Raw genomic sequence first — 12,767 nt, 5'->3', positions numbered from 1 at the left:
CTCTTCCCCGATGCGCCTTCATTACAGACACAAACCCTCACCGTTCAGGGCTTCCCTGTATTAGAACTGTGCTGTAATACCGACCATAACATTGATATTCCCACCAAGCTGCCTCTGATTCTGGAGAATCAACACACCAAGAGGAAGGACACAGCCCCCCGACTCAGGAAAAAATGCCTCGTCGCTAGTTATCCTCAGAGACTTAAAAGGAAGAGGAAAACTAATAATACCAGCGAGTTGGCCTCCGAGAGCGGGTCAGATACAGAGGTTGAGATGAACGGACAGAGCAGAAGTAACTCTCCTATCTTTTAAAGAATGCAACTGAGCCTGGTTTTATTGGTACAGCAATCTAACCAAGACTGGAATACCTGGAGGTTGCCTTTATCTTAATATGCGTGCTCATCTAAAATTGCGCTATTTTGTTGTTTAATATCATTTTTTTTTTACATTATTTGTAAATGTTTATAAATTCCTTGAAAATTAAATACTGAATTCACATATGTGGCATTTTTATTTAATTGAATTTTATTCATTTTTTCATTATAGTAGTATAATACTCCATGGATTTCAGGTTCATCAGGTTATAATTATGTTCCACTTTATTTTTCACCATTTTATATATTTTACAAAGCAGATTTACAGAAACAAAAGGCTGGTCTGCAGTGTCAGTCTTCATACAGAACCTATTCAAAATGTTTGATACCACAAATATCAGGGTCTTTAATAAACTGTGGATCCTTCAGAGTGACTGACATAAAACCTGTAGACATTACAAAGACCTTTGTTAGTCAAATATCCTGGTTTTACTGTATATCTATGGATATTGTACTGAAAACACATGTATATTTCATTCATAAAAATAAAAACAAATTAAAGCCATAAATTCTTTACCCATTGAACGAGCTTTCTTTATTGCCTTTGATACTTCTTTATGCTTTCGACCACACAAGCCTGTGAGCAAGAGTTACGGTGTCCTAAATTACTGTAACACATTTATAAAAATATTAATGTGAACATCTGAACTCAGTCCACTCACCTGTTATGTGTCTGCCATATATTCTGCCTGTGTGTGGTGAAATGAACTGAGACAACAGCTGGAGAAAAAGAGCATTTTGATTATTTTGCGAATAAGAATGTATAACTGATATTCATATTCCTGCTCATTTGACCAACCTGAACGTTTCTGAAGTCTACAGTTATATTGCACAGAATGCAAGTTTTTGGGGGGGTCTTGTATGGGTTTTCCATTTTGATAGGCTGTTTAAGACATGTTGTAATATTAATGCAAATCATTCAAATGGTTTCAGAGAACTAAAACAATTAAACTGTCAAGCAGAAACGCATGTAAAAAAAAAATAAAAAAACGTATCATATCACCTTTCTTAAGAGGTTCTTGCTGAGATGTTGTCAGACTTCTGCTGCATTGTGCTGAAACAGATTAAATATTTTTAAATCATTTCATGACTAACATGCTATCATACATAAAAAAATCCAGGTCAGGACATCATCCTATATTTTCCTTTAACATATAGGTTAATCAAATAATTACATTATTAAGCTGTGCGCTTACGAAAATGTCCTAGTTACTGGGTAAGAGAATAACAGTGGTTTTGTATATATGTATATGTATATATATATATATATATATATATATATATATAATATTATATAAGTGTATGGATCATTCTGGATTCTTGAAAGACCCCCTCTTTTTTGGAAAGAGAATATTTAAATACATTCGAAAAACTTTTTTGGGCCTAGGGCCTAATTGACAGAAAGTTTCACTGATAAAGAACCAATGGTAAATAATAAAAATAAAATATAATAAAATAATAGAACAATTGTCTGAAAAGATTTTGTAGTTGTATAGATTTTGCAAGTGCATGGATGTATATATATATATGTATATATATATATATATATATATATATATATATAATATTATATAAGTGTATGGATCATTCTGGATTCTTGAAAGACCCCCTCTTTTTTGGAAAGAGAATATTTAAATACATTCGAAAAACTTTAGTTAACTTTGGGCCTAATTGACAGAAAGTTTCACTGATAAAGAACCAATGGTAAATAATAAAAATAAAATATAATAAAATAATAGAACAATTGTCTGAAAAGATTTTGTAGTTGTATAGATTTTGCAAGTGCATGGATCATTTTGCATTCTTGAAAACATTGCAATCAGCTTTTATGTTTTATGAAAATGCGTTTCATTAATAAAGAATCAATATAGAATAAAATATGACATTTATATAAAAAGCTTATGAAGTTTTATAGTTTTTTTTTTTTTTTCATTTTCGGAAGAGTTTATTCAAGTCTGTTTCTGTGAAGGACTGGTGGGACTTTTGTTCTGCTTTCTCTCGTCTTGACGCTTTAACAGTCACGTGGTCGAAAGGCGAACTCCCATTGGTCATCTCCATCACTCATCTTTTCGAAAGTCCTCGCTTTTGGTAAACATTGGTTAGTGTGTCGCCGCTCACTATTATTTTGTGTAATAATATATATTTAGTTGTTTTGTTATTGTTTTGACCTACTGACTAAGGTCAGCTACTTAACCGTCATACAGACTTGACTATGGGTGAATAAACAGCTTCGACTCTTTGTTGTGGTGTCAATTACTGACTCTACAATACGTCAGTATTATCTCAAAATGTTGTAAAATCAGTGTCCAGTAGCTTTACAGTAGTAATGTATACTGACAACCACATGCACGAGATTGTGGTAAAGCGCAATTCTTCCTCAAGAAAGAGATCAAGGGATGGCATGAGAAGTCACATCACTCCAGCCAAGAAGCGGTCCAGTTTCACATCAGAAACATGCTGTACTGTTGAAGGACACACTTATACTCAAAACATGAGTGAGAATAAAGGCACAGAGCTGGTAAGCAGCCCCTTCTTACGTTCAGTGAAAGATGTACATTGATTTCAAGCATGCCAATGGTGTTTCTTTTCTTCTGCAGTGCTGCAGTGACAATGAGGACTTATTTGAGGGTTATGACAGCATTGTGGGTGACAGCTCCTTTCTAGCTAAGCTTGAAGATGTGGAGCTCTAAATGAGGCAGTGTCACGACCAGCAGACTCCAAATGCCTGTGAGGATGATCTTTCAGACTCAATCTTAGCAGAGGATTTCAGAGATTCACCACCCAGAGCTTTGCCAAGCTCTCAACTTGAATTTCAAAAAGCTGTCACGACCTCACACAAAAGCCCTTCCAGGAGTGCACATAACACCTCTACCCCTGATTTGATGAATCCCAGGCCAGCTGTCAATCATGCAGATCTCAATGTCAACAAGCCACCCCCAAAGGCCAGAAGAAGCATGAAAGATCATCTTAAGAAAGTACTGATAGACAATGCGGCAACATCCAGTACTGTCTCCAAGACAGTACAACAAAAGGAAGCTGTGATGACTGAAGAAATGAGTTTTGCCATGCAGGCCATGGAGTCCATATCAGCTGAGCAGGACCTGGGCCCTTTTTTTGGTCTCCCATCCAAAGTTAAAGACCTTATTTTGATATTAAAGGGAATCCAGGACTTGTATGGTAAGTATTTCACATCCTTTCCATTCCAGTTTTGTCCTTATCAGCATCTGGTAAATCAGTGTTTTAATCCTCTTGTTATTTTCCATTCTCTTTTGGTTTTAGAATGGCAGAAGACGTGTTTGAGCCTGGATTCGGTGCAACAAAGGAGAAATCTAATTTATTCTTTACCAACAAGTGGAGGAAAGACTCTAGTGGCAGAGATTCTCATATTTAAAGAGCTCTTGTGTAGAAAGAAAGATGCACTGCTTATTTTGCCATACATATCCTTGGTTCAGGAAAAGGTATGTGTTTATGTATGTTTTATGTATTATCTAAGCAGTGGGGCAATCAAGTGTACATCAAGCAGTTTTGGATAATTATTACTGTATTGTTAATCCACTTATATGCATTGATTTGCCTTTAGGTTCGAGGGTTGTCTAACTTTGGAATTGAGTTGGACTTCATGGTCGAGGAGTATGCTGGCAGTAAAGGGAGGTTTCCTCCAGTCAAGAGAAGAAATAAAAACTCTCTGTACATTACAACTATTGAGAAGGGACACAGTCTTGTCAATTCACTGATCGAGAATGACCGTCTAGACAATATTGGCCTGCTTGTTGTGGATGAGGTATGTATCACAAACTATTATTATTATTAAAGTATATTTGTTTATTATTTGTTTCGGTTTTGTTTTGATACACTAGTACTGAAAAGTTTGGGTTCGGTAGGATTTATTTGAAAGAAGTCTCTTGTGCTCACCAGGGCTGCATTTATTTGACATTTATTTTTCATACATACAGTAATATTGTAAAATATTATTACAATTTAAAATAGTTCTAATAATATATTTTAAAATGTAATTTATCTCTGAGATGGTAAAGCTGAATTTTCAGCAGCCATTGCTCCAGTCTTCAGTATCGCATGATCCATCAGAAATCATTCTAATATACTGATTTGGTGCTCAAGAAATCTTATTGTAATTCTAATATACTGATTTGGTGCTCAAGAAACATTTCTTCTTATTGTAAATATTGAAAACAGTTGTGCTGCTTCAAATTTTTGTGGATTTTTTTTTTCAGGATTCAGCAGCATTTTATTTGAAATACATTTTTGTAACAATGTTAACAAATGCCATTTGTGATCAGTCTAATGCATCATTGCTGAATAAAACGATTAATTAAAAAAATCTTACCGATCCCAAACTTTTGAACAGTAGTGTATATAAGCTTTTCAAATGAATGTCTTTTTTTTTTTCAGCTCCATATGCTTGGTGATGGGAGCAGGGGGGCAATTCTTGAAATGACGTTGTCAAAGATTCTGTACATGAGCAGTGAGTACCCGAAAATCACACATGCAGTACTCTATTTGTGTGATGGTCACTCATTACAGATTCTGTTAACTCCATTGTTATTTCTCCACAGAATCCACCCAAATTATTGGTATGAGTGCAACATTAGGCAACGTGGGAGATCTTCAGACCTTCCTGAAAGCTGAAAACTACACCAATGACTTCAGACCTGTAAGACTGTGACTATGATTTAATAAGGCTTTAAATTTGATCAGCTCAATTCAAATAAATAACTGGTGATTCTGTAGGTTGAGCTGAAAGAGTATGTAAAGATAAAGGACAGCATATATGAAGTTGACCCAAGGGAAGAGACATGCTTCAGTTTCTCACGACTCCTGGATTTTAAGGTATTGATAATCTCTCATGGCCAAAGCCCCACAGTGCTAAGCTTTTTTTCTTTTTTTTTAACTCAATAAGATATCAATCTACTGAGCTTATTGAACCTTTGTGCGATGGACTTTTTCAGTACTCCAGTGGAATGCAGAAAATGGACCCTAACCGCATCATAGCTCTGGCTACTGAAGTCATCCCTCAGCAGTCCTGCCTCATTTTCTGTGCCACCAAGAAGAACTGTGAGAATCTAGCTGAAATGATCTGCAAGTATTTAAATAAGTGAGTAGACCTATAGAGTCCTTAAAGGTGTAGTCCACCCAAAAATGAAAATGCTGTTATCATTTATTGACCCTCATGTCATTCCAAACCTGTATGACTTTATTTCTTCTGCAGAACACAGAAGATATTTTGAAGAATGTTGGTAACCAAACGGTTTTGGGTCTAATTGACTTCCATAGTATGGACAAAAAATACTGTGGAATTCAGTGGCACCTGAAACTGTTTGATTACCATTCTTCAAAATACCATCTTTTCAGAATTTTAATTTTTGGGTGGACTATCCCTTTAAAGTGCTTTTAATTTTTTTTTGTTTCATTGACATTTGAAATTAAACCTCTACTTTTTTTCCAGGGAGTTTCTGAAACACAAGGAGGCAGAGAAAGCCACTCTTCTGGGTGAACTGAAGAACAGTGGGAATGGATCCTTGTGTCCTGTGCTACAGAAGACTGTGCCCTTTGGCCTGGCCTACCACCACAGTGGCCTGACCACTGCAATTGCAGGTTTTCAAACAGAGATGGCGACAAAGAGGCAAAACTTACGGACTGCAGCTTTAAGTTCATCCAAAAAAAAATTGTCATCATTTATTCACCCTCAAGCCAAACCTGCATGACTTTCATACTTAAGAAATTATGAAGAATGCTTTGATTGTTTTTTTTGTTTTTTTTTCTTAATGCATTAACATCAAATGTTGATGTTGGCCCTCAAAAAGATCAAATCATCATAAAAGCATCATAAAGTTATTTCCTCACATGATCACTATCATATGGCTCAAGAAGGCTACTTTTATTATAGAAAGGAATCCAAGGCACTTCTTCTGGTCCAAAAAAGTTAAAAAGCCTATAGTCCCATTATGGCATCACAATAGAATTATTTAAAATGACTAAAACACTGCACACTGATGCATTTTGGTCTTCAGCCTTCCTCAGAGTGTGTGAAGGCTACTTTTATGACGATTTTGGTGATTCTGAATTCTTTTTGGTCACTATTTATTGTCAATGCATGCAAAAGAGAAAAGACTGACCAGGACATTCAGGAAATTCTTCGTTCCACGTCAGAAAGTAAGTCATACAGGTTTGGAATAGCATGAGGGTGTGAAAGAATTTTCATTTATGGGTGAACTATCCTTTTAAGATGTACATATAAGAGAAAACACACTTGCTTATTTATATTAACTGTCTCAATGTTAATTTTCAGATGTTAATAAAAGAGAAAGCAGAGGCCTTGCAGGAGGAGGTGGATGACCTGTTTATGCTGCCATCTGATCTCCCATCTTTGTAAATTTTTGTTTATTTTTATTTATATGATGTAAATAGTATGTATATTATTTAATCCACCTGGCATTATGTAAACTATATTGTGCCTACATGTCTGGCTGAAATAAAAATGGAGTAACCTCTTTTTAGTAGCATCTCTGTTACTCATTTCCATGATCATCATGTGTTATTTTGTGTCATAAATACTCTATAACCAGTCAGCCACAAAGGGGAAACCAATTCCAGCGCTGCCTCTGATGTTGTGAGTTACAGCCAATCAGTTAAGCTTTGCAAAAAAAAGAAAAAAAAAAAAGAATCCTCCTGAAGCCACGCCTGCAGTCACTAGCGTGAGATATTTGTCATGAACATGAAAATTTCATGAAAATTTTTTTGTCATGAACAGGTCTAACAAGAAAGAAGGAAGTAGCTTTGACGGTGCCAAAAAACAACAACAACAACGAAAAACGTAAATAAAAATAAATATTTCGCCAGTGTGTTTTGGATGAGCGCATGAAACCGATGCCAGCAAAGCTTGAGTGTGGACACCGGCGGATTGAACAGATGAAGTCTGCGGCCACAGCAGTTTCCACGATTGTAGCTCTTGCTTTGTTTGGCGCATTGTATGTCGGAGCCAAAACAGTAATATCTGTTGATGATGTTCAGTCCATACGTGTTGACCTGGATCTGTCCCATGTGGCCCGACGGGTGGACGAAAGGTTTCTCTCTGTGGCTATAGATGCGAGTTTAATCGCCGAGGAGAGGTTCATGAACCTACTGAAGTAAGTAACTTCTCTTAAAGCAGACCTCAAATGAATAAAGTTGTGATGTAATTTTAAAAGAAGTGATATGATGTTTCTGCAGTTCACCAACGTTAAGAACCCTTGCCAAAGCCTTGGTCCCAGCGTTTCTGCGATTTGGAGGTACCAAACAAGATTTTATGACATTCAATCCACGCGGAAGATATTTTCAAGCGAGAGACAACAGCAGCAGCGCTGTTCTAGGTAACCTCTGTCACTTAGCTTCACTACATGAGAAAGCTGACTGTGGTTTTTGTCATCTGACTTCAACAGCATGATTCCAGTTTTGCTTTAATGAGGGAACAATAAACTCATTCACATAAACACCTTGAACATACAATGCACCTACATGCCTGTTGTATCTAAAGATTGTAGTCGCCCCAAAACTTATTTGGACACTCAATACCTTCATATTTCTTAGCAATTTTTGCAATGACTTTTAACCACATGGGTTCAATGTGTTTTGGATTTAATCAGCCACATCTACTGTTATTCCTACAGAAAAATTATGTGAGAGACTTGAATTGCCTCCATTGTTGGAAAATAGGTTAAAGCAAGAATGGGTCCTACAGTCAAAGACTTTACTTCAGGAGGAACTAGAGGGAAAATACAAAAAGACTAAATTCTCTGGTAAGTTTAATTTCACTTCTTTTAAATTATTACCTAATGGGGAATTTATCGCGAGTTAGTACAGCAATTTCAGTTTTATTTATATAGCACATTTAAAAACAACCATGGTGCTTAACAATATTAGAATACACAAACAAATAAACAAAACAAAACACAATAAAAATTACACAGTCAAAGCTCAACACAAAATGAAAGCTAAGGAATACAGATGGGTCAGATGGGCGACTTAAAAATGTCAGTAGTCCGAGCTGTTCTTATGTGAACAGGTAGACTATTCCAGAGATTAGGAGCAGCCACTGAAAAAGCTGGATCACCTTTATTTTTTAACCTGGATCTCGGAACGTCGAGGAGCATCTGATTGGATGACCTCAGTGCTTTGACAGGAGTGTGGACATGTAAAAGCTCTGATAAATAAGGCGGCGCCAACCCATTTAAAATCTTAAAAACAAGCAGTAAAATCTTAAAATCAATCCATAATGGTTTCTATTTTAATATCCTTTAAAATACCATTACTGCATGCACCTGGCATCAGTAAGTTATGATTTACTTCCTTTCACAAAATCAGAAATAAATTAAATTTGCTTTTTATGAGTCTTTGTATTGAACTTGTTCTTGTTTTTCTTCTTTACAGCTATTATGTGAATGGCCGAGACACGTCTTTACATGATTTCCTTGACCCTGAAGTGCTTGATACTCTCGCAACAAAAATTAACGAGGTCCTCGAGGTACCAGAGTAATCCTGCACAATATATTAAAATAGAAAGTCTTTTGTGGCAATCAGATTGATCAGATTCAGCAGTGAGAAATGTCAGATAATAACTGAAATTAACTGATAAACATTCTGCCTTCAGATTGTTGAATCTGTTTCTCCGGGGAAGAAGGTTTGGCTAGGAGAGACAAGCTCGGCATATGGTGGAGGTGCTGTTGGCCTCTCCGACACATTTGTAGCTGGTTTCATGTAAGTCAAAAAACATTTATGATTTATAAATTAAAACTTCCAGTGTGTTCAAATCAGTTTATAAGAATGGCAATGAAAGAAATAGCAGTTTAACTCAGTTATTGATACACAAGTTTCCATAATTATTCTACTTGTCCTAATTACACAAACTGTTTTGTTTATCGAAGGTGGCTGGACAAACTGGGACTTGCTGCCAAACTTGGTTTGGATGTCGTCATTAGACAGGTGTTAATTGGTTCTGGCACTTACCATTTAGTGGATGATAACCTAGATCCTCTTCCAGTAAGTGTTTCTTATGTGTTTGATCTTTGTTACATAACTTCTGTATCAGTCCAGGAACTTGGACCAGTCAGTTATCCTATTTTATTTTCTTTCTTTACATTACATTTTGTATTTTAAACTATTTCATACATACGGCAGGATTATTGGCTATCATTGCTATACAAAAGGCTTGTTGGCCCAGAGGTTTTAAAAGCAGAAGTTAATATGAATTCAAGACCAAAGAAACCAATACGGGTATACCTTCACTGCACCAACAGAAAAAGGTACTTGTATTCTCGTTCACAATAATTATTTTCTAAAGACATTTACCTTAACCTTTCATATGGTGTCCTTTTCTTCTTCGTCAGCACACATTATAGACCAGGTGCTGTGACCTTATTTGCCTTAAACCTAAACAAAAATGAAGTCACTATTATTCTGCCTGACCATATGGCCAACAGCACAATTGAAGCATTTGTGCTACAATCAGCTGAGGCTGGTGAACAGAGTCTTTATTCCAGGTAATGTCTCGTGATCTCACAATGTTTGGACTGTACAATGCAATCATTTTTTTGGGGATGCTATACTACACTTTACTATACTTTTATTACCTCAGATTAATAGAAAGACTGCATGTAATATAGTCAACGTTGAATCATTTTATTAGATAATTTGTTCAAACTGTTTAAAATGAGTCAGAAATGTGATGAATGAAAGTGGTATAAAAGTGTAAAAAAATGTGACCAGTTAAGATATACGTACACTTTCACTTATTTATTCATATGCATTTTAACCTAAAATCTTGGAAGCTATTAGACACGTTATATATCAACTGTTATAGTAACAACCCTGTTATTGTTAAATCCCACTTTTTGTCCATCTTCTAGGTCAGTCAAATTGAATGGACAAGTGCTGAGGATGGTGGATGACCGAACACTTCCTCCGTTGAAGGGACGTGAGCTGCCGCCTGGAGAACACATCAAGCTGCCTGGGTTCTCATTTGCATTCTATGTTCTGATTGAAGCACAAGCTCTGGTGTGCAAATGAGCTCTTATAAAGACTGCTTTTACTGGAGAATCAGGGACACAAAATGTGTGATGACAAAATATTTTGCTGTGAGATTGTTATGTGAGGGAACTTCAAACTCAAATAAAACGAATCAGTCTCTTAGTATAAAATCAGCATTTTTTATTTATGAAAATTCATATTTATTACAAATATCAAGCTGTAGCCACAAAGAACTTGTTTAATATTTCATGAACAACTTGCACTGGATTTAATCTATTTTACATCTGTTAAAATAAACTGATTTTAATCAATGTACTCATTTGTCAGGACATTTTATGATTCAAAATGATTCATTATTTTTCATGCAGATATGCAGCCCTCTGTGCTTATAGCAATCAAGCCTTTTGATTCTTAGTCATGTTCTGTCTGTGTGATTCACATCTGTGTGTATTCAGCTAAATTTAGAGATATATCATAAAATGATCGAGGCATTTAAGAATCCTCTCAAAGAGCAGACATAAGAGGTCTCGCACTCGTTGCTCTCTGTGCGTGATGATTGTAGCAGAGAGTCTGTTAGAGGATTGAAACGTGGGTTACTACGTGAGAACAGCTGGTATAAATACAGATAAATAGTCTTTGACTCTGGCTGCTTGTGTAATCTGTGAACAAAGTTAGATTTATTTAAATATATGGGTTTTGTCATGTAAACATTTAACATTAACATTTTAACTGTTTGAAAAAGCATGGCCTCATCTAAAATAAGCCACCAGCATATGGATTGTTCTCAAACGGGAAGCTATTTTTGTGAAATAATGACTGCAATTTTATTTAACCAGCCACCTGTTGGTTTGCTAATGGTGTTTTAAAACGGCTTTTGCATAGATTTCCAAATAATAGCAAGTTAATCAACATTTTATTTGCTCATTGCCTAATTTGTGTCTCAAACTAAGTGGACAAAACCCTGCAGTGGGTTGTTTTCCCCACCGGGCGGTGATGTTTACCACTGTTGAGAGCATGAATTGGCCAAGAATAATTTTGGAAGCCATATTACACAATGTGTGAATGTAGACCACAGACCTTTAAGACCACAAGCATGATTTATTGTTGGTGATTTTCAGTGTTGTGAGGTTTTAGTTTGGGATAAATACTTCACCTTTTATTTGGCATATACCCCAAAGGTTGAAGAGGTTCATTACAAAAACCTGTATGTCCTGTAGGTAAGGAATCCCGTTTAAAGAAATGCTTTGTTGAAATTATGAGATTATGAGAATTTGACAATTTGTCAGTTGTTATTGCCAGAATGTTGACTTTTTATGTCATAATTTTGATTCATAATTTCAATTTTGTTCAATTTAATATAATTAAGTCTTTGTCATAATTATGGCTTTTATCTCATAATAATTTATCTCATCATTTTTTTATGTCATAATTGTTTTCTCTCCTAATTTTGAGTTATGTAGTAGGCTAATTATAACTCTTATAATTTTGACTTTTTGTCATAATTTTATAATTTTGACACAATATTGTCATGATTTTTGTTATAATTTTTTTCCCCTTTTTATGTCATAACTATGACTTTTTTTTTGTATCTCATAATTGTGACTATACACCCCTTTACCTAAATTCACTGCTTCGGACTTATGTGCCCTCCCAAAGAGGCACAAAATCACTTTCACAGACTTTCACCTTAACTGTTCCCTGCTGGTGGAATGAATTGCCTAACTCAATCCAAGCAGCTGAGTCCTTAGCCATCTTCAAGAAATGGCTGAAAACACATCTCTTCCATCTACACTTGACCCTCAAACACTAGCATTTCTTCTATTTCTATTCTATCTACTTGTGTTCTTTTTATTTATTTAAAAAAAAATTGACCCTCTAACACTAGCACTCTCTATTCTATTTCTGTTCTACCTACTTGTTTTCTTTTTATTTATTATAAAAAATAATAACTTGACCATCTAACACTAGCTCTCTCTGTTCTATTTCTATTTTTATTATTTTTATCTATTATATAAAAAACTGCAGTAGACTAACTGGGACTAAGTGTCACAACACTTACATATTTTTGTTCTTTTGTTGGCTTGATTGCTTCTACTGTCCTCATTTTTAAGTCACTTTGGATAAAAGTGTTTACTAAATGATTAAATGTAATTGTACTGTAGTATCTCATAATGTCATAATTATAATTTTACTTAGATGTACATGATTGGCTGGTGAAAATTATATATTTCTATTACTTTTTCCATTCTAAAGTAAATTTGTAAAAGATATATGCAATCAATCTGTAAAACTTTATAAGCACATTTTACTGAAAATCACAGTTTACGTGGCTCTCTCATGAACGAGCACAGTAAGCCCTGCCGTGTCTGTGCT

At 35.3% G+C, this 12,767-nt stretch overlaps 4 protein-coding genes across 5 annotated transcripts in view; 3 read left to right on the top strand and 1 right to left on the bottom strand.

Annotated features, from left to right (window-relative positions):
- The window catches only part of LOC107703595 (BRCA1-A complex subunit Abraxas), a 5,136-nt gene extending 4,717 nt beyond the window's left edge, over window positions 1–419 (top strand). The window contains exon 10 of one of the 2 annotated variants that reach the window (XM_016506283.1): window positions 5–419. In XM_016506283.1, the coding sequence (XP_016361769.1) occupies window positions 5–312 (308 nt within the window). In that variant the 3' untranslated portion in view covers window positions 313–419. The other variant, XM_016506282.1, reaches the window with a different exon arrangement.
- Window positions 420–507: 88 nt separating this feature from the next.
- On the bottom strand, window positions 508–1,433 carry LOC107703596 (28S ribosomal protein S18c, mitochondrial-like). Its single transcript, XM_016506284.1, has 5 exons — window positions 1,378–1,433; window positions 1,174–1,257; window positions 1,037–1,094; window positions 892–951; window positions 508–760 (listed from the first exon to the last, which is right to left on the bottom strand). Exons 2-5 carry the CDS (start codon window positions 1,246–1,248, stop codon window positions 684–686), a joined length of 270 nt encoding a protein of 89 aa, XP_016361770.1. The 5' UTR covers window positions 1,249–1,257; window positions 1,378–1,433; the 3' UTR covers window positions 508–683.
- Window positions 1,434–2,422: 989 nt separating this feature from the next.
- Window positions 2,423–6,765, top strand: LOC107703470 (helicase POLQ-like). The gene is made up of 11 exons (XM_016506085.1): window positions 2,423–2,892; window positions 2,972–3,551; window positions 3,654–3,832; window positions 3,955–4,155; window positions 4,785–4,857; window positions 4,949–5,046; window positions 5,124–5,222; window positions 5,342–5,487; window positions 5,839–5,987; window positions 6,496–6,545; window positions 6,682–6,765. Exons 2-11 carry the CDS (start codon window positions 3,065–3,067, stop codon window positions 6,763–6,765), a joined length of 1,566 nt encoding a protein of 521 aa, XP_016361571.1. The 5' UTR covers window positions 2,423–2,892; window positions 2,972–3,064.
- A 199-nt stretch (window positions 6,766–6,964) lies between these two features.
- LOC107703469 (heparanase-like) lies at window positions 6,965–10,650 on the top strand. The gene is made up of 11 exons (XM_016506084.1): window positions 6,965–7,002; window positions 7,144–7,519; window positions 7,602–7,741; window positions 8,039–8,167; window positions 8,683–8,698; window positions 8,799–8,892; window positions 9,019–9,125; window positions 9,293–9,407; window positions 9,546–9,670; window positions 9,755–9,907; window positions 10,274–10,650. The coding sequence occupies exons 2-11, from the start codon at window positions 7,251–7,253 to the stop codon at window positions 10,431–10,433; spliced, it is 1,308 nt and encodes a 435-aa protein (XP_016361570.1). The 5' UTR covers window positions 6,965–7,002; window positions 7,144–7,250; the 3' UTR covers window positions 10,434–10,650.
- Window positions 10,651–12,767: the final 2,117 nt, after the last annotated feature.

Source organism: Sinocyclocheilus anshuiensis, unplaced genomic scaffold, assembly GCF_001515605.1.
Source record: "Sinocyclocheilus anshuiensis isolate Anshui unplaced genomic scaffold, SAMN03320099.WGS_v1.1 scaffold330, whole genome shotgun sequence".
Taxonomy (NCBI): Eukaryota; Metazoa; Chordata; class Actinopteri; order Cypriniformes; family Cyprinidae; genus Sinocyclocheilus; species Sinocyclocheilus anshuiensis.
Note: the sequence above shows the minus strand (reverse complement) of the source record. Positions and strands in the feature narration are given on the sequence as shown.